The 27050-nt window shown below is 35.4% G+C and overlaps 8 protein-coding genes and 1 non-coding gene across 10 annotated transcripts; 5 read left to right on the top strand and 4 right to left on the bottom strand.

Moving 5' to 3' along the window:
* Nucleotides 1-239: 239 nt before the first annotated feature.
* LOC9305411 (probable LRR receptor-like serine/threonine-protein kinase At4g31250) lies at nt 240-3186 on the bottom strand. The gene is made up of 3 exons (XM_021017374.1): nt 2330-3186; nt 1254-1931; nt 240-1171 (listed from the first exon to the last, which is right to left on the bottom strand). The coding sequence occupies exons 1-3, from the start codon at nt 2997-2999 to the stop codon at nt 498-500; spliced, it is 2022 nt and encodes a 673-aa protein (XP_020873033.1). The 5' UTR covers nt 3000-3186; the 3' UTR covers nt 240-497.
* LOC9303379 (heat stress transcription factor B-4b) lies at nt 3030-4983 on the top strand. The gene is made up of 3 exons (XM_021016802.1): nt 3030-3144; nt 4326-4453; nt 4558-4983. Exons 1-3 carry the CDS (start codon nt 3030-3032, stop codon nt 4981-4983), a joined length of 669 nt encoding a protein of 222 aa, XP_020872461.1.
* Nucleotides 4984-5453: 470 nt separating this feature from the next.
* TRNAR-ACG lies at nt 5454-5526 on the top strand. Its single transcript has one exon. It is a non-coding gene; the product is annotated as a tRNA-Arg (tRNA).
* Nucleotides 5527-5576: 50 nt separating this feature from the next.
* On the bottom strand, nt 5577-7361 carry LOC9305410 (trihelix transcription factor ASR3). Of its 2 annotated transcripts, none has more exons than XM_002867260.2 (3): nt 7253-7361; nt 6483-6951; nt 5577-6143 (listed from the first exon to the last, which is right to left on the bottom strand). In XM_002867260.2, exons 2-3 carry the CDS (start codon nt 6934-6936, stop codon nt 5704-5706), a joined length of 894 nt encoding a protein of 297 aa, XP_002867306.1. In that variant the 5' UTR covers nt 6937-6951; nt 7253-7361; the 3' UTR covers nt 5577-5703. The 2 variants fall into 2 exon arrangements, with proteins under 2 accessions (XP_002867306.1, XP_020873035.1); XM_021017376.1 differs by having other exon boundaries at nt 5577-6134.
* A 1903-nt stretch (nt 7362-9264) lies between these two features.
* On the bottom strand, nt 9265-10053 carry LOC110226144. Its single transcript, XM_021016801.1, has 3 exons — nt 10026-10053; nt 9429-9585; nt 9265-9379 (listed from the first exon to the last, which is right to left on the bottom strand). The coding sequence occupies exons 1-3, from the start codon at nt 10051-10053 to the stop codon at nt 9280-9282; spliced, it is 285 nt and encodes a 94-aa protein (XP_020872460.1). The 3' UTR covers nt 9265-9279.
* Nucleotides 9276-12072, top strand: LOC9305409 (gamma-glutamylcyclotransferase 2-2). The gene is made up of 9 exons (XM_021018350.1): nt 9276-9758; nt 10283-10407; nt 10527-10603; nt 10726-10782; nt 10859-10915; nt 11007-11047; nt 11187-11258; nt 11355-11434; nt 11680-12072. Exons 2-9 carry the CDS (start codon nt 10299-10301, stop codon nt 11868-11870), a joined length of 684 nt encoding a protein of 227 aa, XP_020874009.1. The 5' UTR covers nt 9276-9758; nt 10283-10298; the 3' UTR covers nt 11871-12072.
* A 255-nt stretch (nt 12073-12327) lies between these two features.
* On the top strand, nt 12328-14667 carry LOC9305408 (proteasome subunit beta type-6). Its single transcript, XM_021018349.1, has 8 exons — nt 12328-12600; nt 12764-12840; nt 13043-13098; nt 13192-13264; nt 13762-13873; nt 14012-14085; nt 14193-14267; nt 14366-14667. Exons 1-8 carry the CDS (start codon nt 12498-12500, stop codon nt 14495-14497), a joined length of 702 nt encoding a protein of 233 aa, XP_020874008.1. The 5' UTR covers nt 12328-12497; the 3' UTR covers nt 14498-14667.
* Nucleotides 14668-14822: 155 nt separating this feature from the next.
* On the top strand, nt 14823-16129 carry LOC9303378 (AIG2-like protein C). The gene is made up of 5 exons (XM_021018351.1): nt 14823-14974; nt 15067-15139; nt 15340-15432; nt 15534-15617; nt 15691-16129. Exons 1-5 carry the CDS (start codon nt 14856-14858, stop codon nt 15838-15840), a joined length of 519 nt encoding a protein of 172 aa, XP_020874010.1. The 5' UTR covers nt 14823-14855; the 3' UTR covers nt 15841-16129.
* Nucleotides 16130-17413: 1284 nt separating this feature from the next.
* Nucleotides 17414-18474, bottom strand: LOC9305407 (auxin-responsive protein SAUR63). The gene has a single exon (XM_002867259.2). It carries the CDS (start codon nt 18156-18158, stop codon nt 17589-17591), a length of 570 nt encoding a protein of 189 aa, XP_002867305.1. The 5' UTR covers nt 18159-18474; the 3' UTR covers nt 17414-17588.
* Nucleotides 18475-27050: the final 8576 nt, after the last annotated feature.

Below are 27050 nucleotides of genomic sequence, written 5' to 3'. Positions count from 1 at the left end.
TTATTGAAGTCTCTGTCAAACGAACAAGTAAAAGTAAATCAATATCCTCAAAGAATATACCATCTACAAAGGTTACCCAAAATCTAAAGCAACAAGCTTGTGAAAACCATTAATTTTATATTCTTGCTTATCTCAACGCTGCATCAGAAAGTGGACAAGTTGAAGAAGAAATGGACATAAAAGACATTCTTTTGCGTCTAGATGATACCAAAATACGGCACGAAAGAATATTCACAAAATGAGGAAATAGCTGAAAGGTGGTGAAAAAAATCAACAAAAGAACAAAAGCTTGAAGCTTTACTCATCAATCATATCTGTTAAAACTAGGGGAAAAAACAACTGAATGCGAATAAATAACCCTGGCAATAACAAATAAATTGTCTTTACCTACAAACAAAGACACGGACTTGATCAACAAATATCAAGGAAATGAGAATTAGATGAAGAAGAAGACTAGTGGAGACCAGAGAAAGATACAGGCCTTTCAATGTAAGCTATTACATGAGCGAGAACTCCTCAGTCATAGCTCTAGAAGAACGATGATCATCATCACTAGCAGTCACGTATGAAGATCGAACACTCTCTTGACCTCCACCAGCATCTCTATCAACCTCTTCTATTCGATCAACAGCCTCATGAAGCTCAATTCTCTTCTCAATGTCCCAATCACAACATCTCAACCCAATCTTGAGCAGCTTCAACATTTGTGCTTCATGTTCTTTCCCTGCTTTCATCTCCTTATCAAACACATCAGCAGTCCACTCTGTTCTCGCTACAGACTCAACCCAAGCAGCTAACTCATCATCAGCTCCTTTCCCTTGCCGGAGATAATTCGCCGGAAACTTCCCTGTCAGAATCTCAAGAATCAAGATTCCAAGGCTCCAGACATCGGATCTTCTCGAAGTCCGATCCTGCTGAGTGAACTCAGGTGCCTTGTAAGCCACCATGAACTGCTGTGATTGATCTCTGTTAACAACCGGGACGAGAGCGTAGTCCGTTAGAAGCGGCTCGAAGTTGGGGTCAAGCAACACATTGGAAGACTTGAGATGGCCATGAGGAAGATTCAAATCAGGGAACACTCTATAGAGATAAGCCAAACCTCTCGTAACACCTCTTACAATCTTTAATCTAATCGGCCAATCCAAAACCACTTGACCTGGTGTTCTATTTGCTGCAAAATCAAACCAATTCCATCAGATTCCTCAAATCATCATCAGATTCAGATGAACATGAACAAAGTTCCTTAATTTTACCATGGAGGAGATTTGCGAGACTTCCATTGGATATGTAATTGCTGACGAGAAGCTTCTCTTCTTTTCTGTAATAGAAAGCGATCAATGGAAGGAGATTAGCGTGAGACAATCGTCCGATCTTCTTCATATGATCGTAAAACTCTTCTCTCCCGATGTTACTCATAAACCTAAACCGCTTCACAACCACCGCACGGCCACTCGATAAAGCCGCTTTGTACGACGATCCAAACCCGCCGCTTCCGAGAACCTCCGCCGATGCACGGAGCATATCCTGAAGCGTGAATCTCTCCTGATCATTCCTAACGAAATGTAGCTTCCGTTGATCTCCTCGCTTGTCTTCGTCTGGAGACAGACCTCCCACTGATAATGCTCCTGATGTTACCGTTGAATCTCGCTGCACAGTTTCATTAGCTAGTTTTCTGTAGACTTTGGAGTCCTGCGAGCTCTTCTCACTGTGTTGTTGCTCGGTTTGTCCGTAGACTTGGCCATGAACGTGGCCGTGGCCTTGGCTTTGGTCTTGACCTTTGGCTTGACGGCGGCTGAGAATGCAAACGGAAAGGAAGACGGTAATGAGGACTACGACGGCGAGGATGGTGAGGGCAAGGAGAAACACGGTGAAGAACGGCGGACGAGTGTATCTGCACGGAAGCAACGGCGCTCCACATAGCCCCTTGTTACCTGTTTTAAGGCCCAAACGAATTATTGAATCTTACATGGCCCATTTCTATAGAGGCCCACTAATAATTCGGTCAAAGAGAGTATTTTCTCGAGTTTTTTTTTGTCAATTTAAAATCACGTCAAAAGAAGAAATAAACTCATATTTGTAACTTTTACATGCAAAACTTAATGCCTAAAACGTGCTCACAACTTACCAAAGACTCCAAAACCAATATGTTCAAATTTTCCTTTGATAGTGACAATTAGACAAAGTTAAGCTCGATTATATATATATTTGTAAGATTAAAACCACAATTGTTGTGTTGTAAATTAAGTACGTATATCAAATTATAAATGTAAAATATGATCATCATAATTAATTAGTCAGAGAAAAAATAAATAGAGATGATGATTATCACCTAAGAAGAAAGTGATGTTCATAAGGCCGAGAGTAAACGGAATTCGACCCTCTAACTGATTATTAGCAACGTTAACGGTAACGAGATTCTTCTGTTTAAACGCCGGTATCTTTCCGGTGAACATATTATCCTCAAGATTCAGCTCAGTCAGCCTCGGCAATTTCCCCAACGACTCCGGAATCTTACCGGAAAATTGGTTTCCTTCAAGATGAACCTTCATAAGAGCCTTCATTCCGGCGAACAAATCACCGTCTATCTCGCCTGAAAACCGGTTATGCGCAAGGTAAAGATGCACCAACGAGACAAGCCCGTTGAGTCCACGTGGGATCTTCCCTTCGAAATGGTTACGCATAAAGCTGATGCTCCTGAGACCGCGAATGGACCCGAGCGCTTGAACGTCAAGCGTGCCGGAGAGGCTCATGTTCTCGAGACGGAGAGCGAAAACGGAGCCGTTAGAACACATCACTCCTTTCCATTTCGAGTCGCTTCCTTTTTCACCGGAACAAGGAGGTTCGCCGGAGTCCCATCCACCGAGGGTGGTGCCGTTAACGAGAGATGACTTGAACTTCAACAGAGCATCAAAATCATCTTCGCTGGAGATAGGAGAAGCGAAGAACACGGCGATTAATAACAGAGAGTATACGATCGGGAACTTGTCATCACGGGTCATTTCGGTGAAAAATTTCGAAATTTTTGGGATATGAGAGGAAGAGGAGAGATTTATACGTCGGAAGACGTATTTGTTGGACGGCTTCTCTATGGATTAATCAAATGGGATGAGACTTGCCGGAAGAAGAATGAAAGGACGGCTGATGGTGAATGACAGCAAAGGTCAAAGCACACAATCGTTTTCGCCAACAACGTGGAACCAAGTACTGTGTGTAAGCACACAATCATAGATTTTTTTATTAGATATCTTGATTACGTGTTTATCATTTGTACTAGATTTTTGTAACAGAAATACAAACTAATATGATTAAGAAATTCAAATGTATTGCATTCCAAATTCTTTATCGCGCTAATATTACTAGTTGATATATTTTAAAATAATCGAAAATATATACTCAATCCCAAAAACAAAAAAAAGGTGTAGTTTCATGGATTTTCTTATAGATATATCTTCCTTACAAAAGTCTCCTTCTCCTCCAGCTTTTTTTGTTAATAACGTACAGACCAAAAATAATCCACTATATTATATATGTACATCCTGAAGCTGCTGCAATTAATTATCTTCAAAGGAGTCAAAAATGAAGCTGCATGCAGTTATAGTTATCAACTTAATCACAGCCCGTAAGAAGATGAAGAAATTCAGGAACCGTAGTAAATGATCTTTGCTTTCTCCTAAATCTTGAGAATGCGTTATTGTCTCCTTGTTTTTTTATTTCTTTTTTGGCAAGGTTTCAAATGTATAGGTCTTCTTTTGTAACACCTCCGAACTTTCATATTAATGATATTTACTTTTATCTAATGAACAATGTAGATCCACGACAGCTTTTTGTTGTACAAAACTTTTGGCTCCATATGTCATGTCAATTTAATTAGGAGTTTGGTAACCTTAGAGAATAAAGCAATTTTGTGGTGCTAAATAGTAAACTAAAACGACGCCCGTCGTAGCCGTATAGGTCGTTACAAATGTGTCTTTGGATGGCGATCCCTTTATTTCGTAACAATTTTCAAAACAAAACAAAATTCTATCTTTAGAGTTTGGACAGACGCCGGACGGAAGCGGGAACACCACGGCAAGGTCGGATATCTTGAATTGAACTTCAGACCTAATCCTTGTAATTTTGTCTTTTTCTCTCGTTCAATTGTTTGTTTTTTGTCTCGGCTCATAATTGTTGTTGGTTGCATAACTAATTGTTGGTGATTGATTGCTAGGGTTTGCAATTGTTTAGGGATGGGTGATGGTTGTATACTACTGATCATCCACCTCTCGCACGCCGCTATTTCCCCAGAGTATTATATAAGATTGTGAATGACCGTAAAACGAATTCAGTAATCTCATGGGGCGAGAACGGCAAGAGTTTCATCATCTGGGATCAGCAAGAGTTTTGCAGAGATCTTCTTCCGAGGGTCGTTAGGATATCTTCTTTTCCAATATTCGTGAAGCGGCTTGAGACATATGTAAGTTTTGTTTTCTTATTTATATATAGATTGTTTTGGCCGTGAATTAGTGTGTTTCTTCGTGCCTTTAATTATACACCTTTGGATCTTTTGATGCCTTGTAGGGTTTTACAGAAGTTGAGTCTGACCACTTTGAATATGCAAACGATGATTTTGTGAAAGGGAAACCTAAGCTTGCTTTAGAGATACATAAGCGCTTCGTGCAGACTCTTATCCGACCAAACTCTGTGTTTAAGCCACTAGGGATAGAACCGGCTGCTTTGAAGGCAATGATGAAGCAATACAAGGAGTGTCTTCCCCCTGGAACTTTTGACTTCAAGCCATCATTGCGTGATCCGGATGCTTTGAGGGCTCATCTTATGGATGCCATGAAGCAAGGAAGAGCTGTGCCAAAGGATCCATTAAGCCTTCACGAGAAAGAACTCGCTGCGACATTGATGGCTGATCTCAAGGACGTGATTAAGCGAAGAAAGGCTTTCTTGATGGAAGCTTTGGCTGCTGCTGGTTCATCAAGCGGCGTCACTCAGTGATTTATCACTCTTGTTCTTTTATCCTCTATCCTTGGACTAGTAATATGTCGTTGTCCTTTCATTTCCTCCTGCTTAATTTCTCTTCTTATCTTTTGTCATTGCAATTTGCTACAATCTCTGAACAAAATGCTCTGTAACCTCTTATGATCCTTTCTTCTAGCTTTTGTGTTTCAAAGACATATCATTTTGTTTGGTTTTAGGTTTTTCAGAATGAATCCTTGTTTGTTCCTAGATTCTCTAATCAGGCAGGGACATGATGTACTATGTTATTTATGACATTGGCAAATCTTATACACGGATGGATTCTTTATGGACACCGAATCCACCAGCTGGTAGCCCTGTAAGATAGTCTTACATAACATTGGATATATGCATAGCTTCATAATTCATGCAATTTTTTTTGGTTTTTTTTTTCAGTTGGTTTGAAAGACTTCATTATATACATGTATTTCTATTTCTTTGGCATGAAAGACTTCATGGCCCAATGGATAAGGCGCTGGTCTACGAAACCAGAGATTCTGGGTTCGATCCCCAGTGAAGTCGATATTTTACTACTATTTACCATTTTTGAATGTATACTACACAGAGTACAGTTTTTATATTTAAACATCTAATTAGCGCCAGCTTATTGAAACACTACAAGTCTATTATTACGATTCCAAAGAAGCAAATGGCTAAACATTTACAGCTGAAAGTTATTCACCTTGTAAATCACTCGATTTATTGTGGAACTTCACGAAGCCTATTAAGGGTACTAACAATTTCACTCAGACAACCGATGAGCTCGTCTCCTTGCTGTCTCACGAACTTCAACTTGTCGTCCGTATTAATACCATCCCTTGTTTCATTATCTTTTGCTAGATTTCTCCCAACTATCGCATGTATCAAGTCAATTTTATAACTTAGCTTCGCTTCCATCACTTCTACCTCCTCTTCTATGTTCATTGTTTCCTCTTCTTCTTCTTCATCCGTAGAGATTTCTTCCATCGGCCTCTTCTCTTCCATGGTTTTTTTCTGATGGGTTGCTTTTGCAGTTATAGGTTTCTCTCGAGTGTTTACTTGAACTCGACTTATCTGTGGTTCTTCTTTCTTTGTCTTCTGTGGGGGGTTCTCCTTCATGACAATTGTTCGCTGTCTTGATCTTTTTGATCCTACAAAAGCTGAATTTAAGACCAAAGTGATTCGAGTGGTTAGCACCAAATGGAGTGTCAGTGATTCTGGACTGATCCAAGTAACTCCAAATGGAGCAGTTCACATTTATGCACCTCTATTTAGTATTTACCTAAAGATGGTAACTACGAAAAGAGCAATATAAGCATATGCTAGCTCACGATAGAGCCTCACGGGAAACCCCAAAGGAAAGTGTTCTACATAAATTTCAACTATACCGACAAATTCATCATTCTGTATCTTGAAGTACTGAATAAGTCTGTCTGTGCGGCTATGCACTATTTGTTCTTAAGATTCCTAAGGGGCAAGAAAAGGATAGTGTAGTGTACCTAATTCAGCAGTGATATCAACAACGTCTTGCGCTTCCGGGTCACTATCAGATTCAGTCCCAGCTTTTTCATCTTGGATCATCACAACAGCACTGATGGCTTCAAAAAGCTCGATATCGATATTCCCCGGGAGATTCAGTAACTTCCTCTTGTCACTACTCAGGGACCAATAGGAACGACCAGTGCCTCGGTACTGGGATTCCCACTGCTTGATCTGATTGTAATCAGACATCAACGAATCCCATTTCCTCCTGCATTGGTTTAGATTTCTGCGTACATCCAAAGCGTTACAGTTCTCTAAGATCATTGTCCATTTCTGGAAGCTAGATAAAGCATTCGAACAGTCCGCTTCGACAGCAGCGATCTCATTCACAAGTATCAGACAGTCTTTGACTGCCCACTCCGGAGCAACTTGAGACCGTGTTCTCCGTGAACCCGAAGTTCCTTCCTCCATCCAAAAAAGCTCAAACTGCAATTTGGTTCATTAACCTCGTTAATATCATCATCATCATCATCAGCAACACATTACAACATAACTGTGATTTGAAACTCTAAAGCCTATTGTCAATGAACAATAACCAAGAGGTGCATCTGCATGTTTTTATCCAGAATTTTGAGTAAATCTGAGAATGGGAAACGATTTTCAAATTCAGGAACTAAACACGGATAAAATCCACAAAAATGCAGCTAGATTTTTCAAAATTGAAGAATAACTTGGAACCACAAAAGTTCCAGCTAGATTCAGGAACTAAACACGGATCAAAAATTACCAGATCGTCGGAAACTGCTTCTGGATAACGACGACACGTCGATGTCAGCAAGTCACTCTGAAGTTTGATCCAAGACGATGAGGAACCGAGTGAAGCCGAAGCAAATATTATTGTTTAACAGGCCCAAACGTTTTTATTGAATTCGGCCCAAACTTTTCTTTTTGTTTAAATGGCCCTAACAATTTTGATAGATTGATTTATTTTATTTTCCATCTTTTGATAGATTGATTTTGAAGAGAAAAATAACTAAAACAATTTGTTTTTTTTTTCTTTGTCAAAATTAAATGTATACATTTGTAGACTAAAATCTTCACTATGATTCAAGCGAACCACTTAAGGTTATAAACAACTAATCATCTTTAACATGTATTTTACTGAACATATCCCCAATTACAAGACCTCATTATCCAATATAGGAAACACTCGCCGATGAGTGGTCCAATCCTCAAAAAGCCTAACAATTATATAAGAATACATTTATTCCAATTTAATATTTGGAAAAACAAAGATAATTTTGTGGAGATCTAGTTTTTGCTTTCTAGAAATATTTTATGGTATAATTCGAGAAGAAGCAATAGTCGTGGGAAACATTTTTTAGTTTAGTCTTATTTACGTTAACCTAAGCCCAAAAAGATGTTATTATTTCTTTTATGTATCAGTGACGTCGGTAATGGCAATGTATGTATATGGCTTTGTGTAACACATACATTCTGACGCTTGTGTTTTGTGACTGTGTTTTTGTTTGCCTCAAAGATCAAGTTTTAACACTTTTTAAATTAGCCAATTATCATTTATTAGGGAAATTAAATAAGTGTAGATTTTGGATATATGAGTTTCCATAAAAAAAAAAAATCATTTCACTTTATGAATTAGATTTTTTGTTGAGAATTCTAACAAATGTGCCATATGATGTAGTAAAACTTAAAAATAAAAGTAAAAAGTAAAATATATGTATAATATTTTTTCCAACTCGTTTGTAGACAATGAAGCCGAAGATGAAGAATGAGGCCAGAATTCGATGCGGGAGAATCGGATGCATCTAAAGAGGATTCAAATGTTCTTTAAATTAAGACTATTTTTTTTTTTTTTTTGGTTTTATGGTTCTTTGGATTTGTGGTTTTAAGATTTTAGGATGCTTTTCTATTTTAATATCTAGATTTTTTAATTTATTATTTAAAAACTTTTGTTGGTTTACAATTTTATGTTATTTTTTTGGATTTTTATTATTTATATATTTTATTATACATATATATGGGTACCCATATAACCCATTAAGCCAATGAATTTCTACAATAATGGGTTTGGGTATGTAAATTCAACCCATATAAATATATGGGTCGGGTCAAACTCGTCCATTAAACATTCGAACCCATATGGGTTTGGATCGGGTCGGGTCGGGTTACCCATTTTGACACTCCTAGAGAACAACAATATTTGTCTACCAAAATTCTTCAAGTCTGTTATTTCAAAATCTTGTCCGCCAAATATCTTTGAACTCTATTGTTTCAAATGTAGACAAGTTTTTTCGTCTACCAAAAATCTTTCCAGTCTGTTGTTTCGAACGTGGATAACAATACTTGTCTACCAAAATTCTTCAAGTCTGTTAATTCAAAATCTTGTCCGCCAAATATCTTCGAAATTGTTGTTTCAAATATGGACAAGGATTTTAGATTTTGTCCACGAATATTAGATGTGGACAATAATAGTAGTTGTTCACGATAAATGACATCTTTATTGCATCTGCATAAATTATTTAAATACCAAATATCTGACATTTAAATAAATATAAATTAATTAAAACCACAAATAAAAACAAAAAGGTACGTGGGTATTGTGTACTCAACACATTCTCATCTCTTTCCCACTTGTTTAGTCAAGGGGCATTTTCGCCTTCTTTATTATTTCATAAAGTTCATTTGTGGCATATTTGAAAAAGTTTATGTTTTGTGGCATTTTTGATAAGTTTTGCTATAGTGAATGACACTTCCAACCAAATTCCTTTTTTTTTTCTTTTCTTCTTCTTAACATTAGATTCCTTGTTTTGAGAACCAGAGATTTTTTTTAGAAAGGCCAGAAACAAGCGTCTTCACCGGCCAGTCACGTGACGAACGGAACAGACAAAAAAATCTGCAGAACACAAAAAAAAAAAAAAAAAAAACATGCGTGGCATGATCACACGGTTCGGTCTCCATCTCTCTCTCTATAAATGCACTGCTTCCCACACATCGCCTCCTCCTCATTAAAAAATACATCTCGAGAAGCAGAGCAGAGAGAAAGAGATTTCGATTGAGAGAGAGAGAGAGAGGGAGGGAGGGAGAAAGGAGCTAAGTGGTCTCATTATCATTCCCAGCTCCATACGAACCGAGACGACGTCGTTCCCTCAACCCTTTCTCTGCAATCTCTCCTCCCACGAGTTTCTCAGCTTTTCTCGGATTATCTAATTTAAAGAGGAGATCTTGTCTCACGGTGGGATTGTTTCTTCTCTTCGAAAAGATCGTGTTCCAGGGTAAAGTTTTGATTTTTATTCTTCTTCCGCATTTTGGTTAAAGTAGCTTCTGTTGCATCTTCTTAGTGATTTTCTCTGTCTGTTTATTGTCATCCAGGAAATGTTCTAACTGTTCTGTTTGATTATTGATTATTGCACCAAATCTGGATAGAAAAAGTCTATACCTTTTTTTTTCCCTTCTTTCTAGATTTTGGGAACACTGTTTACTAGTAGATTTTTTTGTCTTTGTTCCAAAAGTTTGATCATTCATGTCCTTTATGGTTATACCTGCACCACCACTGCCCTGGAAACGCATAAGCTACCTAGAAAATCTTCCTTGCTTTTCAAATTGAAAAAAAGAGAGAAGATTTGTGTCTTTTATGAATTGAATTCTGAGCTGTCCTGAAGAGAACCCAAAATTTGTCTTACTTGTTAGGCTCTTGTCTTGTCTTTACTACATGGTGCCTTTTTTTTGGCATTTACCATCCACAGAATCATGATTTGTGTCTAAATCTTAGATTTTGTTTTTTTGTGTGTATCTACAGCAAATAACTGCAGAAAATGGTGATGTGGGTCTTTGGCTATGGCTCTCTTGTGTGGAACCCAGGATTTCACTACGATGAGAAAGTGTTAGGTTTCATCAAGGGATATAAACGTGTCTTTGATCTTGGTAACACGTTTTTTTTTTTGTGAAGATAACAATTTGGTTCCTTTGCTTATTTGATTGATGCATCTTTTCTTCCAAACTATTGGTGATTGATTGTTTTGTGTTTTCATTTGACTTGGTAGCTTGCATTGATCATAGAGGTACACCAGAACACCCTGCAAGAACTTGCACCCTCGAGAAAGCTGAAGAAGCCATATGCGTAAGTAGCTATTCTTAATATGTGTATATGATTTTAAGGATCTTAGAGTCTGTTCATGTGGTCTACTTAGTTTACTCACACATTATTCTTTTCTTACTAACATTCCAATACTTTCTTGACAGTGGGGTACTGCATTCTGTGTCCGTGGAGGACCAGAAAAAGAACGTCTGGCTATGGAGGTATGTCCTTGCATCTGAAACCTAAATCGATGTCTCATGTTCAAGCCTTTGTTTTGATCATTCTATTTGTGCACAGTACTTGGAACGTCGAGAGTGTGAATATGATCTCAAGACATGTGTAGATTTTTACAAGGTGAGTCACAACTCGCCCGATATTATTGATTAATCCTGTTATTCTCTTATGCTACTAAAAATTGACCTCAAAAGTTTCTTCTCTTACACAGGAAGATGATCCTCTGAAGCCAGCTGTAACTGGAGTGATAGTGTAAGTTGTTTTATATGACACGGGTCCTTTAGAAGCTGTTCTCACATCGATTATTCGAATAATTGCTGTATCTTTTGCTTTTCTTCTACAATTCTTTGTGTTGTGATTTGTGATGGATGCATTTCTTTACAATCTTCAGATTCACTTCTACTCCAGACAAGGTCTCCAACAAGTATTACCTTGGACCTGCGCCATTAGAAGACATGGCAAGGTAAACACTTAGCGTCCAGACCAAATTCTTCTGTTCCTATAATTTATATGCCAGATTATTGTCCTCACACTAGCTTGTTGTTTTGTGTATTCAAAGACAAATTGCGACAGCCAATGGACCATGTGGTAACAACAGAGATTATCTCTTCTTGCTCGAGAAGGCAATGCACGACATCGGTTAGTCCAAGCTCCCTTTTTCTATAACATGATTAGGAATTACTGGTTTGGGGTTTTAATTTGCAAAAAAATTGAAGTCTTTATGCGAATAGCACACATTGACTTCAAATTTTTGCAAATTAAAACCCCAAACCAAATCACTCTTGAAAAACATCTGCTCAGGCTTTGTAGTCAAAAGGTTCTGAGCTTGATGGTTAAAAGATAGACATTGTTTTTGATGTGTTAAGCCATTTTGTTTCACACAGGGCATGAGGAGGACTATGTTATAGAGCTGGCAAACGAGGTGAGGAAGGTTCTCGCAGAGTCCACGACAAAGAAGGTGACACCGGTGAAGGAATCAAGAGCAAGCCGTGTAGCTAACAAGTCGAAGAACAATGTCCCCACGGCTCATCAGATACTTCCTCATCATCCAGAAGCTGTTGCCACTACAATATAGCTCTTGTAGTTTTCTTCTTAATTGGCTTTAGAGACGAGTGCAATCAAGTCTATTTTTTTTTTTTTTTTAATAATAACAAAGTTTGATTTCTTAATAGAGAAGTGTAATCTTTGTGTGTTTGGAACTCTCGTCTTGTGTGTTGTCCTAACGAGTGCCTAGTTTTGTGCACCTTTTGAAGAAAATTAAATATGTTAAAACAAAATTTAGATCATATTATTAAAAGATAAAACAACATCAAAATTTAGATCATATTATTAAAAGACCAAACAATTCATCAGTCACATTTCAACAAGAAGCAAAACCTTGATAAGATCACGTCCTTTAGAGCACCATTATTGGTTGGAAGATCCATGAGGACAAATAGATATTGGGCTTGTATTTGGAAGGTCCATGAGGACAAATAGACATGGGGCTTTTACGTTTCTATCTTTGCTTAATATAATGTACTTAATAAAAATAATGTAAAACCAAAAAGAAAAAAAGGAAAGAGGCCGACTTGGGGTATAAGCCAGAGTTGTTCTTATATTTCAAGCTTCCTTCTTCTCATCAGTCATCACCGGAATCTAATTTTTACTCGCAAAACTGAGCGTTTCTTTTCGTTTCTCAGAAGTTTCCAATTCTACAGCGATGGATCTCAATCTCGATGCGCCTCACTCCATGGGAACGACCATCATCGGCGTCACTTACAATGGAGGTGTCGTCCTCGGAGCCGACTCGCGTACCAGCACCGGTGAGATTTCCCCCCTTCTCTACTCTTCTAGGGTTTCGTTGGGTTTGTCTTTGAGCTTTGTTTCGTTTCAATCGGAACGGAGAATAAGCCTAATCGATTGTTCTCTTTGGGAAATTTTGAGAAAGCTGATGAATTTGGGATCTGTTGTGAATTACTCGCGCAGGGATGTACGTAGCGAATCGAGCTTCTGATAAGATCACACAACTCACAGACAATGTCTACGTCTGCCGCTCTGGATCGGTAATAATCTCCCTTAGGGATTTCATTATTGTTTTTGTTTGACCTGTTCTGTGGAAACTATATACCTTGCTAGACTTCGTTTTGAATCTCTTTTGCTTACTGGGTTTCTTACTCGGATGTTTGCTGTTCTTATTTTACTTGCAATTCGGTTTCTCGGATGTATTTTACTGATTACAATAAGCTCTTCTTGTTTCTTTTGCAGGCTGCTGATTCTCAGGTTGTCTCTGACTACGTCCGTTACTTCCTTCACCAGCATACGTGAGTGTCTTGATTCGACGAAAGTACATGACTTGATACTTATGCTATCTTATATATCCGATTAATAATAATTTGTTTTATTATGATTTGCAGAATTCAGCTCGGACAACCTGCAACTGTAAAGGTTTCTGCCAACCTTATTAGGATGCTCGCATATAATAACAAGGTACAGGTTTGCTATTAAGCTTGCTCTTTGGTTTGGTTGTTTTACCAGCAACTTAAACTAATAGTGGGGAATGTGGATGTTGTTCCATTATCCACCAGGGTCCTTTCTTGTATATGAGAACATGCTCTACTCAATCACTGATAACTGTTGTTTTGGAGTTTTGACAATTTGCTTGTGTTTTTTATTGCTTTATTATGACTAAAGCTGAAAATTTTGGGGGCATAGAGATTGATGTTACATGTCAAACCTAGCATGCTAGTATTTATGATTCTCTTTTTATTCGTGGTGTTGTTGTAATGGTTGTTCTCTAGTCTGAAGAACGGCCATTATTAGTGGAAAATGTAGAAAGTGTCTGTTCTATAGCTACTGTATGCAGTGCTCAAGAAGTATCTCAGTTTTCTATACTCCGAATCATATCCAGTGTGTTATTGTATGGTCATTCCTTATTTTGATTACATGGATTGTTGACTGAAGCATTGTCTGTCTTTGTTGAGCAGAACATGCTCCAAACTGGTCTCATCGTTGGAGGATGGGATAAGTATGAGGGTGGGAAGATCTACGGGATCCCACTTGGTGGAACTGTAGTCGAGCAACCGTTTGCCATTGGAGGTAAAAAACCATATTGTTATGAGTCTTATGATCTTTAGGTTTTAACATAGCTTTATTTGATTAAGTGATCTTTGCTATTTACTTGCATGATACCTTAGCTTCGGTTAAGAACTAATGGATTTGTGTGTGCTTGTGTAGGCTCTGGTTCGAGCTATCTTTACGGGTTCTTCGATCAGGCCTGGAAAGAAAACATGACCAAAGAAGAAGCCGAGGTAAGGCAGTTCAGATCTTTGTATCTGCATATGCATAAATCTCACAAAACCCATTTACTATAACTGGTCTTTGCTGTTGTATTTATGCTTTTGTATGTATATTGCAGCAACTTGTTGTGAAGGCGGTTTCACTAGCCATCGCCCGTGATGGAGCCAGTGGTGGTGTCGTACGGACTGTCATAGTAAGATATCTCTCTGACCAATAGCTCACTAAAACGAGACTTATGTAACCTCCTTAATGGAACTTAATTGACAAACTGCTTTTGATGCTTTTGAACAGATCAACTCAGAGGGAGTCACGAGAAACTTTTACCCTGGCGATAAGTTGCAGCTTTGGCACGAGGAATTGGAGCCCCAAAACTCACTCTTAGACATCCTAAACGCCGCTGGTCCTGAACCAATGGCCATGTGATCGGCAAACAACAATCAATTATCTTACTCTGTTGGGCAAACATTTTAGATATTTCATTACATTTTGCAGTGTCTTCAAGACTTTAAACTCTGTTTGTAATGACCCGATCTATCTTTTTAAAATGGATATCGTGTTTGTTATGGCTATGGTTATAATTCCTCTGTTCTCGAGTTGATTTGCCATCTTGTTTAAGTTTATTGAACCACAAAACATTTCCAAGAAATGTATGTTGAATAAAAAACATGAACCAGTAGTAATCACAACCGTCAATGTGCTTTACACGTGGCCGGACAATGGACACTCGAACTTCTTCTATGTGTAGTACAGTAGTAGTAGGCGAGAGACAGAGTGAGAGAGTATGTTGTCAAGGAAAGCTGGTCATGATCTCTTTGTCTATGGCAGTCTCCAGGAGCCCGAAGTCGTTTACGTGCTTCTTAATCGCGTCCCTGACCGTGTCTCCGCCGTCCTCTCCGGCTTGTGCGTTTCTCTCTCACTCAATCTGTCTTGTTTTCATTCGATTTTTTTGATCCAATTGATGATATGATTAATGGAGATTCTGGGATTTTCAGTCACAGGTTTAAACTCAAAGGTCGTGTTTATCCAACAATTCTACCAGACGGTACCGGAGAAGTCACCGGAAAGGTTCTTTAATTATCCCTGATTCCCTTTTTTTGTCACAAATGGAAAACTAGGACAATTATTTTGATCCATAGAGAAACGTTAAGGCCATTGTTCTTTGTGTAGTGTTGTTATTGTGTAGAGATCATTTTGCTTCCCAACTTGTTTTGTGTACTTGATTTTTGAGGTTTCTCAGAGTTTTGAAAACTTTGTTGTTCTTGAAGGTGCTTAAGGGAATAACAGATAATGAACTGAAAATGTTAGATGAGTTTGAGGATGTTGAATATGACAGAAAGGCTGTTGAAGTGGTGCTGACGGTAATTACTTTTTGATCGGAACAGTTAATTCCTACATCTTGGATTAGGTTTTTGTTAGATCAGATTTTGATATAAACCTCTTGATGCTTTGTCATCTGCAGGATACTTCAGAGAAGCTGCAAGTCGAAACATATGTATGGAAGAACAAAGATGATCCGGATCTTTATGGAGAATGGGATTTCGAGGTTTGAAATCTTCTATTATATTCTTGCTTATTGTTTTTAGGTTCAAATCTTTATACATGTTAAACTATGTTAGGAATGGAAACGACATGACAAGGAAGATTTCGTAACAGCGACCAAGAAATTTCTGGAAGATAGGAGATTACCAGAAGCTAAGACGAGGATCGACACATTCAAAACATTCTTTAAGCAGGATCTTGAGAATGGAAAACCTCTGGATTCTTGATGATTCACTCTCTGATATACTTGATTGCTGTGACTTTTGGGTACTTGCACAGTTGCACTTATTTAAAATGATTGCCATTGCTTCCCCTTTTTTTTTTCATAATAAAAGACATTGCTTCACTTGAAATAAGACTTGTGGAACAATGCTTCTTGGGAAATTATAAAGAAACAGAATGATCATGCTTTTGTGAAACTAATAGCGAGACATGAATTGGGCTTTGCATGATCATGTAATCAGACGACCTCTTATGCTTTGTAATTTCACTGAAGAGTTACTGTTTATTTTTTTACTTGAAAGGGCTTGCAAATGATGAGTGTCTTAGAAAATAGGCATTTCCCCTGTTTCTCTATTCTTTGAATACCAATCTTCTTAAAAGCAGGAAAATATATGAGTCATAGGAATGATATGTCCTCTCTCACCCTGGTTGTTCATGTTAGATCTCTTGCTGGATCTTGCTGTCGTTGATATATAATGCACTTCTTTCAAGTTGCTCATATCACTACTATCCTCGAGATCAGGTTCAGGAGATGTTACACTTACACATGCATTATTGAGTGATTGCTTTAGATGGTTGCACGTCTCAGGGTGCGGATGTCATGTGGCCTTTCCGTTTTATCAGATCTCATTGCTTAAGCTTTGACTTTGACCACCTCTTAAACCAGGTGAGAGAGGACATATCATTCCATGAATACCTCCTCTCTCTCTCTCTCTCTCTCTCTCTCTCTTGAATCTTGATTGATTTTGGGAGGATACCAAGATCATTCCTTCTCGATTTTGCCGTACGCTAATTAGGGATTAATGGTTAAGTGCATGTTACTTCAATAATGAGGGGTACTTAGTTTAGAGAAAATGTGACTTTGATGATGTGACTAGTTATTATATTCATTGTACTTATTGTAGCATTAGTTTCGGTTGTAAAAGCATAGGATACTGTACGTTGTTTATCAAAATTGATTAACAACCAGAGTCTCCACTTGATGATTTACAAGTACGTTTCCGTAGGTACTCATCTTTTTACACTATTTTAAATTGATGTTAATTACTCTATTACTTTATGTTAGCTCTCTGATTACTTGGCATAACTGCAACATCATGGCTAGTTCCCGGAAAAAGTGTAGGATGCATAACATGAACCTTTTGCTTTAGTTTTTGTAACAAAGTCCCCTAAGCCTAACCCTGGAACATAAAACTGCCATATGAATAGCACATTGGTCAAGTGTAAGTTCAGCGGGTATCGAACTTTTGAGATGCCCGAGTTTACGCTCTAGCCACTAGAGTATAGTACCTGCTTATCATTGCACCACCACCTCTTGGTTCAGTCTTTTCAATTAACATGGAAATTTGGGATGTTGTGGGTCTGATTTCTACTAAGAGTTAAAAGGACAAATGAAGATGTTGGAAAAAGGAAACTGTAACCTGTTACACTAGCTATGTAATACATTCACTTCCAGAGTTGTTTCATGATGGATTGACTTTTATGATATTTGAAAACAATAGAGATCTAGGTATTGTGGTTTTCATTTACTTCCTTGATTCAGGGCAGAGAAAAAAAGCAGTGGTATTCATTGTTTGGTTTGTTTCAAATGATCCGTTTGTACATTCCATTATTCAAAAATCTCTCTATCTCTCTCTTTTTCTCATTGAAGTTGCGTAGTACACAAAGTCCAAATCCCCAAGGGAAAAAGTGGGAACGTGGGGAAGAGGAAGAAGAATGGTTCAAAGCAACAAGCAAATCAAAACAAAAAAAGCTATCTGCACATTGGGCTGTGAGGTTGATGAGATGGTGTCCTCGGGCAATCCGAAGGATGGCGATAACTCATCACTTCCTCACTCGTGGCATTGAATCTGCACTCCTGAGTGCTCAGGTACGCATCACTCTTGTTGTCCTCCATTATCTTCAAAATGCTCTCGAACACGGCAACTTCACAAGGAATCCTCAAGATACCAGCTTGTTCAAACCCAAACTCTTCTTCTGCTTCACGCAACAGCACGTGGAAAGCTTGGTGGCTAAGGTACTCTGTTGGTATCTTGTATCTTTTCTCCTCCTTCCCCACCGAGACAGCTAAGTAGCCTTTAGGAACAGCTGTTGTGTCTGTGAAGGATAGTGTCCTCTTCAGAAACTTGATGCTCTTGCTTCCACTTCCACTTCCACTTCCACTTCCATTGTTGTTCATGTTGATGTTGTTGTTGTTGTCATCTACGCTGTCGATCTTGTTGTTGTTGGCTTGTTTTGATGCGTGTGCAACTTTTCGCCATTTCTTGAGGATCTGTTGAAGCTTAACGATCTCTCTGATTTTGTTTGACTTCTTGGCTTCCATGGCGGAAACTAAATAAGAAGAAATGGCTCTGTTCTTGGTGTTTGTCTATCTATCTCTGTTAGTTGTGTTATGGAGACATGGTGGCTTTTGGAGATTAGGGAGATATATAGAGGTGTTGATGACATTTTGGAATCTTGTTTTAATTAATTTATAGATTAGTTTTGAAATTAAATGTCTAAAATATTCGGCTAATCATATGCTTTTGATTTTCTTATTAACCAACTTGGAAACCTCTAGTTAATGGTATCACATCTTGTTTGACCTTCTCTTAACTTAAGTCGTTATTAAGGCCATGTTTGTTTATGCTTTTGGGATTGCGTTTCAAATTCGCAATTAGTAAACACTTTTGTTATTGATAACAGTACACCACAATTATTTTATAAAATTTAGATTTAGTTTACTCTTTCAGCCATTTATCTTCATAAGAAATTGTAAAATAAATATTGAATGCAAAATATGATTTTAAATTTTCCATTAATAAATTGATATTACGGTAGATGTCTTCATATTTTTATTGATTTCCGTTCATTCATTTCGTTCATTCATTTCGAACAAGTTCCTACTTTGGACTGTAATAATTTATTAGTAGCTTTTAACTTAGACTTAATTGGTAGTGAGTGATTAGTATATTTCTTTTACATATTAATTAATGTTGGTACATACCTAATACTTTTCATACTATTATACGTACGTACACTTGAATTATTACATCCGTGTTTCAAAATACAGATCGTATCGACATTTTCCACATGAATAAAAAAAGGTTAAAGTTTCTATTTATACATATATCTTTGAAACAAACAACCTATGTAGACTTATAGGTTCTTTCTTTACAATATTTAATTTCAAATAGAGATAAACTACATATGGTCTACCTAAAATGTACATTGAATCTTGAAACGATAATTGTTTACTTATACTCCCTCCGTTTCGTTTTAGTTGTCGTTTAAGATTTTTTTACACAAGTTAAGAAAAACATTAAATTTTTTGTTTTACCTTTTACTAATATATTTTATAAAAAAATTCATTTGCCAAAATATTAAAACAGTAGGAATAAAATTGGAATTTTCACCAAACATTTGCATTGAAAACCTAAAACGGAAACAAAATTTAAATCATAAAACGATAACTAAACTGAAACGGATGGAGTAGTATAATAGAAAGAATAATTTTAAAATATTCTTACTGTCATACGAACTGTATGAATAGAAGCTAAAAGAAATACTAACTTCGAATGTAAGGAAGAAAGAAAGTGAAGTGGTAGTGTTGTGGTCAGAAAAAACAAAAAGGAACACGAAACATGGGGAAGGCTTCAGTTTCCAAAGCAAACAAACGGCTTCACACAGTTTCAGTTCACATGAATCTAAGCATTTGGATCTCCCTCACTCTTTTCCTTTTCCAAAAATATATACTACCCTTTTCCTAATTTTAGTATTAACGACAAAAAGGAGAATTTAATACTAGTATTATTGGTAATTTACTACTTTTAACGACTCATCTCAATTCGAACATGGAGGACCGTGCCGGTAATAGAGCTTCAGTTTACACGTCACTGTTAGTGCGGTTTCGGGTTTTAATTGAACCACCCCATGTGAACTTTTTTTACTTCTCAGATTTTAATTTTTTATATAGAGTGACCTTTATTTCTCCAGATCCGATCATTTTATTTTCAAATTAAGAACAGCTTTGCTTTAATCGATCGGTATTAATGAATCAGTGATTATAAGACGACATGATAAAACTAGAGGTTTAAGAAAGATAGTTTTCTAAGTAAATCAACAAAGAAAATTAGATAATACTCGGACTAAATCATGATCGGTTACAACGACTAAATCATATGTTTTGATTTATATTCGAATTGGTTTAATTTTCTTATGATATCAACAATTAAGTCGGCTTATTATTACATAAAATGCATAATAATAAAAAGTTGACGCCGATTTTATAAACTGAGAAAACTTATTTTTAATGCATGCCTATTCAATATTATAGGAGCATTGACGTTTTCAGACTGGCGATCGTTGCATGTGCTGTTGATGAACTAGCGGGGAAGCAATGAATATATCAGCAAAGATTACGCATAAAGCATATATTATTTTATACACGTAAATAATAATATTAGTTATATATTTAGTAACGAGTTTAATTTGGGCTATATTATATAACTGGAACTGTAAATAAAGAATCATTAAACTCCAACTCTAAATTTGTGATTCGGCGACTAACGTTATAATGCACCAGAAATAACATTATTGAAATATCTTACTATTTATCAGTAGTTTGGTTATTGTCAATCTGGTCTTATGTTGTTGTTAATTATTTGATTATCATTAGAAAACAATACAAGTCGTAGGCACATAAGACTACGTTTAGTGCTGTAAAAGATGTAGTTGAATATGATGGGTGTAGCAACCACTATTTTAAAAGTAAACATATTCGAGTTTTCGGTATTCAAAAATAAAATTAAAACATACTCCCGAGTTTTAACTTGGATTAAAAGTACGTACTAGACACATTTTGTTCAAAGAAAACAACAACACATTTTGACAATAACACATAGTAATATATTTCATATTACGAGATTTAAATTTTTTTAAATGAATGAATAAGTTTAATAATAATAAAAAAAAAAAAAAAAGAATAAGTTTAATCATCAATACCGGTGGGTCAACTGCCAGAGAAAGCATCGTCCACCGATTTTTGTCTACCCTCGTCGTCGTAACTGCTATCCACGAGACCATTAGGCCACCAATCCACCATATACTTTTAACATTAAACAATTCAATCTCCAAATGATTCATACGTAGTAGTGGCCCGTACAACATGGCCTATATCACAATACACGTTCTTCCTTTTTTTGTACGCATTAGTAAATTAGTTTTTAATTACATATGCTACGAGTTTAGTTGCTCCAAATTCAAATGATTAGTTACTTACTTCGTCACTCGAGAAAAACAATCACTGTTATATATCTTGAGGGGGTTAGTAGGTTTATATTCCGTACTTATTTCATGATATTAAAAATGTGAATATATATAATTCAATGAAAATTTGAGTTTATGTTGTAAAGTGGTACTAACCACCATGAAGAAACAAAAATAAATGATTGAGCACCTATGAATAATTGAGAAAATGTACCTTAATTAAAATCGGAAAAACTAGCTGGCTTTTATTCCCTGATCTTTCTACGTGCCATAAATCAATAATGATTTTCATGATTGTTATTGGTTTAAGATGATTGATTATTTGTAAATAGTAGTATATAAAATCTCTTTATTATATGATACACATTCCAATTTGCCGATTTATTTTAACATGATCCTGTATGCATTTGCCTTTGCTTATCTGATTTCCAATGTCTTCGAGATTTGATTTGCTGCTTTACAAAATGGATCAATATAATAACATATCATCGGCATATATAGACCGTTATTGCATATGCTTTTTTTGGATATTCTGTAAATGAATAGAATGGCCTTTTAAAACGTTGCATTATTTTTTCTTCCAATACTATTCGCAGATACTTTTTGAAAATATCAAACGTTGCATTATAACAAAACAAGTTTTTTTTTAGACGATGATAATAATTTAGTTTTTCGTACTAACTTAATTCGATTAATTCTGTTACCGGAGTTTTTACCCACAAAAATAGATAAATTAAATAAGACATTGAGTTTTGCCCAAAAAAAAAAAAAAAAAAGAAGAAGACATTGAGTATACCTCAGGTCCTCAACAAAGACATTGTTGCCCAACAATTTTAGCTTTTATCATATTCTTTAGCTACCTCAACAAAGACATTGTTGATCAAAGAAATAAAGCTACCTCAATCAAAAAGGAAAACAAGCAAATCCTTTTTTCTTCATAAATTTTGAAAACCCGAATTTGACAACTCCAAGCCCAAATCATTTTGTAATTTATATTGGGCTGTGTAATATACGGATATCATCAACACACGTTTCTCAAATAATTTCTTGAAAGTGGTACCCAATGATCTGCAGCTAAAATTGTCACCAAAAGAAATGATTAAATACGTTACTATAAGCTGTCCATTTGGACTTTGATAGCCCAATTGACATCTCTATCTATATATGATGACACCAAAAGTATGGACTGAGCCGTATAAAATAGATGACCTTAGAGCATAAACAGTGGAAGTCTCTCACCAATTCTCTCACCAATATTAAAAAATAAAATAGAAAAGAAGAGTGAGAAAAGAGAATCGATTCTCACATGAGAACGTATGAAAACTCTCTAGAGCCTCCTTTGACACATGTAAGATTTGATTGGCTTTACTTTTTCTTTTTAATTATTAATTTAAAATAACAAATAAATTATATTAAAAACATTAAAATAATATTTTTTGGGAGACTATATAAGTCTTTACCACAGCTCATGCTCTTAAAACCATAACCGAATTACCTTTTATTAGAAAACTGTCCTATATCATCAGTGAGGTTTATCTTCAGTTTCCATCTCTTTCATCTTTCTTAAATACGGTGACGTTTTTTTGTCTTTGCATATGACCAAAGTTTTTTTTTTTTCTTTTGTTAAAAGCATATCACAAAATTTTCTAACTACACAATCCTACTATTACTACTGCATGATCTTCTATAGTTTGGTGTCTTGTGATTCAAAATATGAAGAAGTTTTATGTAGAACTATTTGTTTTCTTTTTCTTTTATACCAAATTATTCTATGATATTGCGCTGATACTTGACTCGATTTGAGGTTTTTTTCTTTTCTTTTTGGCCATACATTTTTCAAAAACAAAAAATGGTCCACAGAGTTTCAGAATTTAAGGTAAAATTATTTCACCTAATGATAAAAAAAATTCCCGTTTCCTTTCACTTGTAAGAAATTAAGTTGCCCAATACAGTGTATTATTACTGAATCAACAGCATTACTTTTTAAATTGGGTTCCACAAATGAGAGCATATCCCTTATGTGGGAAACAGGATTCGAACATCAACGCCTAATATACATGATGTCGGATCTGTGGCGAATGACTAAGCCAAAAACAATGACATGGACACATTATCATTTAGTCGATCTCAAAGCTAGCTAGTAACGATGCATACCGTCTATGCAAGAATGTTTATGTAATTTGTCAGATGAGCAATCGACGCTAAAACAAGTTTTTGAATCAACTTGTTTTAATTTGTCTTTTTTTTTTTTTTTCTGCTGGAATGTATAGTATTTGATGATCTTTAAGATAAGCACTCTCCAATGCGCAAACCAATCACTTCGTTGGTATATAGAGATACTTAAGAGCACATTGCTTATGGGGCGAGGCAGCAAAGGAATTTGTCTAGTGAGGGACAAGTATCTAAAAAAAAGTATACAACGACACATATTTTAGCTTAGTAAGCAAATCTTCAGATTTATAATTCTTCATTCACGATTTTATGCTGCATATCTTTAAATCTGACACGCATTAAAGAATTATAGACATGTGCTATAATTAATCCTTGTGTTCTAAATATTTGTCTCTTTAACAAAAAAAAAACTTACTTGTATATATCACATAAGCGGTGAAATTGTCTATAATACGTTTATATTTGCTAGAATATTTTTACTTTTACTTTTTTTTTTTTGTATTGTTTTTTACAATTCCGGTATTGTTTATCACTTTTTATATCCGTTAAAAAAATTATATCGTTCTGTGTCATCAATCATATCATATATATGTCATGATAATAGTTTTTATTGTTCATTGTGTGATGCATAAAATTCACGTCACGTAGAATTTGACAAGATGAAACAGTTCTAGTGAAAAACACCCATTAACCTTTTCTAATAATTATGTCAAACATCCTAAACGTGTTCAATCACGCAAACATCGATATGAACAAACTACGTCCAATTAATAACTACAGAACAAGAACAACGCAGCCAACTTGCCTCTTCAAGAAACTATAATGCTCTATATTTAATACATTTTGAAATTATTAAAGAACCTAATATATTACTCGATGATTGATCTAGCTTTTTAAGTTTCCTTTAGTTCTAACTAATGAGGATATAAAGAAGGAGCACTATCAAGTTTGAATTACAAAGGACTCAAATTACGAACCAAGCCGCATTTCCCGTCCAAGAACGTCACAACCAAATTAAGCTTGATACTCTTAAACAATTATTGCATCTCTATTTTTACTTTATTCTCATTTTGATTCGTCAAATATAGCAATGACAGATTCAAAAAATCAGTCCATCTTCTATATATACAGCAAAAATACTACAAGCATGGGTAAAACAGAACCAAAGTAAAACAGAATAATCAAATCGACTAAACTGGCCTCTTTTTCATTGAAACCGGAACAATTTTTTTTTTTTTTTTAAACTAACCGGAACAATTTTTGTTATTCATTTAGGAGTTAATTCGTAGTTTTGTAAGAAAATGTAATTTATTAGATGAATATTGTCATTCGTTTTAATAGGAGTTTTCATTGCAATGCTATCAGAAATGAAATAAATATTCCTATTCATTTTTCTGCGTTTGGAAAGTGGAATAATTTTTCAAGAGGATCGGTTATTCATGTAATGGAATAAGAATAACCAAACATTCGATCGAAATACTTAAATACCTAAACGCTGCTTGTCTTAAAATATATCTAAGATATAGGATCCAAGATATTCGAATATCATATATGAAAAATTCAACATACAGTGAATATTCGAATTTTTAATAAAGAGACGGACTCTGCATAATATAAACTTTGGAAAAGTATTTTGGGATAGTCCGATTGGTAAAGTACCATAATCAGAGTAAGTTTTTAAAATTTTGCTAATGTATGAGTTTTGGCTTATAACCTTTTAGTTACAATAGAAAAGATGTTATTAGGTACTGAATTTTTCATCTGATATCGGTGATTTGCTATACATCTGATCTAGATAGTAAAAAAAAAGTTATACTTTGAGATGAATCCAAAACCCTATGCTATTAGTCTATAAATGTTATTAGTTACCGTCTCTTTGTAGCTCTTCCTCCATAAAGAATTTTATTATTAAAAAATAAAAAAAATAGAGAGATAATTAGTTAGGGGAAAAATGTCGTTAAAATCCCCAACTTATTCAAAACGTTGATTTAAATCCTCAACTCATGACGAAACAAAATAAATATCAAACTTATGTTGACTTTCCAAATAAATATTAAACTTTTGTTGACTTTCCAAATAAACACCAAACTTTCATTGACTTTCCAAATAAATATCAAACTTCCGTTGACCTGATCATATTAGGTACGACGTTAAGTGGGTTACTAAATTCTCAACTCATGACAAAACGAAATAAATATCAAACTTATGTTGACTTTCCAAATAAATATCAAACTTATGTTGACTTTCCAAATAAATATCAAACTTCCGTTGACCTGACCATATTAGGTACGACGTTAAGTGAGTTAATAGATCTCATAAACGGAGGTAATTTTCTGTTAACATATATGTTAATTGATAACGACATTGTTTCATATAACAACAAAACGACGTCGTTTTGTCGTAACGATTGAATTAAATCCCTAAAGTCAATCTTAGATCCCCAAATCGAGCAAAATCCCTAACCCTAAATATAGTATGATTTGAAACTCGGGATTTTATTGAACAGTTAATACAAAACAACGTCGTTTTATGTTTAGAAGGAATACTTGTTAGTGTTTTGATCAACAAACGAACTCTGTTTTAACAGAGTATGAAGAACAAAACCAAAATGAAAAATAGAATATGAAGAAACTTGATTTTTATTGATAAGAGAAAATGTATTACAAACAATGATGTTATTGAGTTTGACTCGATCTACTTATACAACACGAAACAGCGTATACGTACATGTGTTAATCGAAAAGACACAACTTTACGAACAGACACAACTATACGTACGTACATTCGTGACTCTTACGTAAATAACTAACTTATAGGAATACGATTTTAGGTTATATGACTTAGATGAGATTTGATTATAGTTCAACAATATTGTCATTTTTAATTAGCGGATCTGTTAATAGAAAATTAATCCCGTTAACATTGTCTGTTAACTCACTTAACGTCATGCCTAATATGGCCAAGTCAATGAAAGTTTGGTGTTTATTTGGAAAGTCAACATAAGTTTAATATTTATTTGGAAAGTCAACATAAGTTTGATATTTATTTCGTTTCGTCGTGAGTTGAGGATTTAAATCAACGTTTTGAATAAGTTGGGGATTTTAATGACATTTTTCCCAATTAGTTAGTGTGAATTGTGGATGTAATTAACAGCTAGAATTCCAACGTGTAGGAAGATAGTGAATGAAACACACAAAAACCAATTAAACTTAGTCATGATGAGAGGGAAGCATGAAACTAATCGGCGATGGATAAAGGTCGGCCTCATCTCGTGCCTATGTCTTATCTTGCTCATATACTAATCACCCACAATATCTGTATATGGTCCTCGTCAGATTTCACTCATTTTGTATCATCGAGACATTATGCAGTACTAGTTATTGGCAGGTTTTTTATTGCTCCATTTCCATAGTCTATTATAATTTAATAATTTAATTTGTAAGATATATTTGTCAGATTCACCAGGTATGAGGAAAGCAATCCGACTATTGGTTTCGAAACTTTATTGTATGTAACATACGTGTCAACGTGATGCATGTATTAATGTATAGATACATATATACATCAAATCATATCGATATCCTTTCAAGAATATATAGATCAGAAATTAAAATAATGTTTTTACAACTAATGCAACGTGTATTTGGAAAATAAATAACCATCTGATAAAATATAAACACACACATCTATTTTAATAAGTTGTATACTTTGTAAACATCCTTTTTTTCATCACTTTGTAAGTATCCATCTACTAAAACATAAACACACAACATCTATTTTGTGGAATAACATAAAC

Source organism: Arabidopsis lyrata (genome assembly GCF_000004255.2).
Source record: "Arabidopsis lyrata subsp. lyrata unplaced genomic scaffold ARALYscaffold_7, whole genome shotgun sequence".
NCBI lineage: Eukaryota > Viridiplantae > Streptophyta > Magnoliopsida > Brassicales > Brassicaceae > Arabidopsis > Arabidopsis lyrata.
The sequence above is the reverse complement of the archived record's forward strand: the minus strand, read 5'-3'. Positions and strand labels throughout refer to the sequence as shown.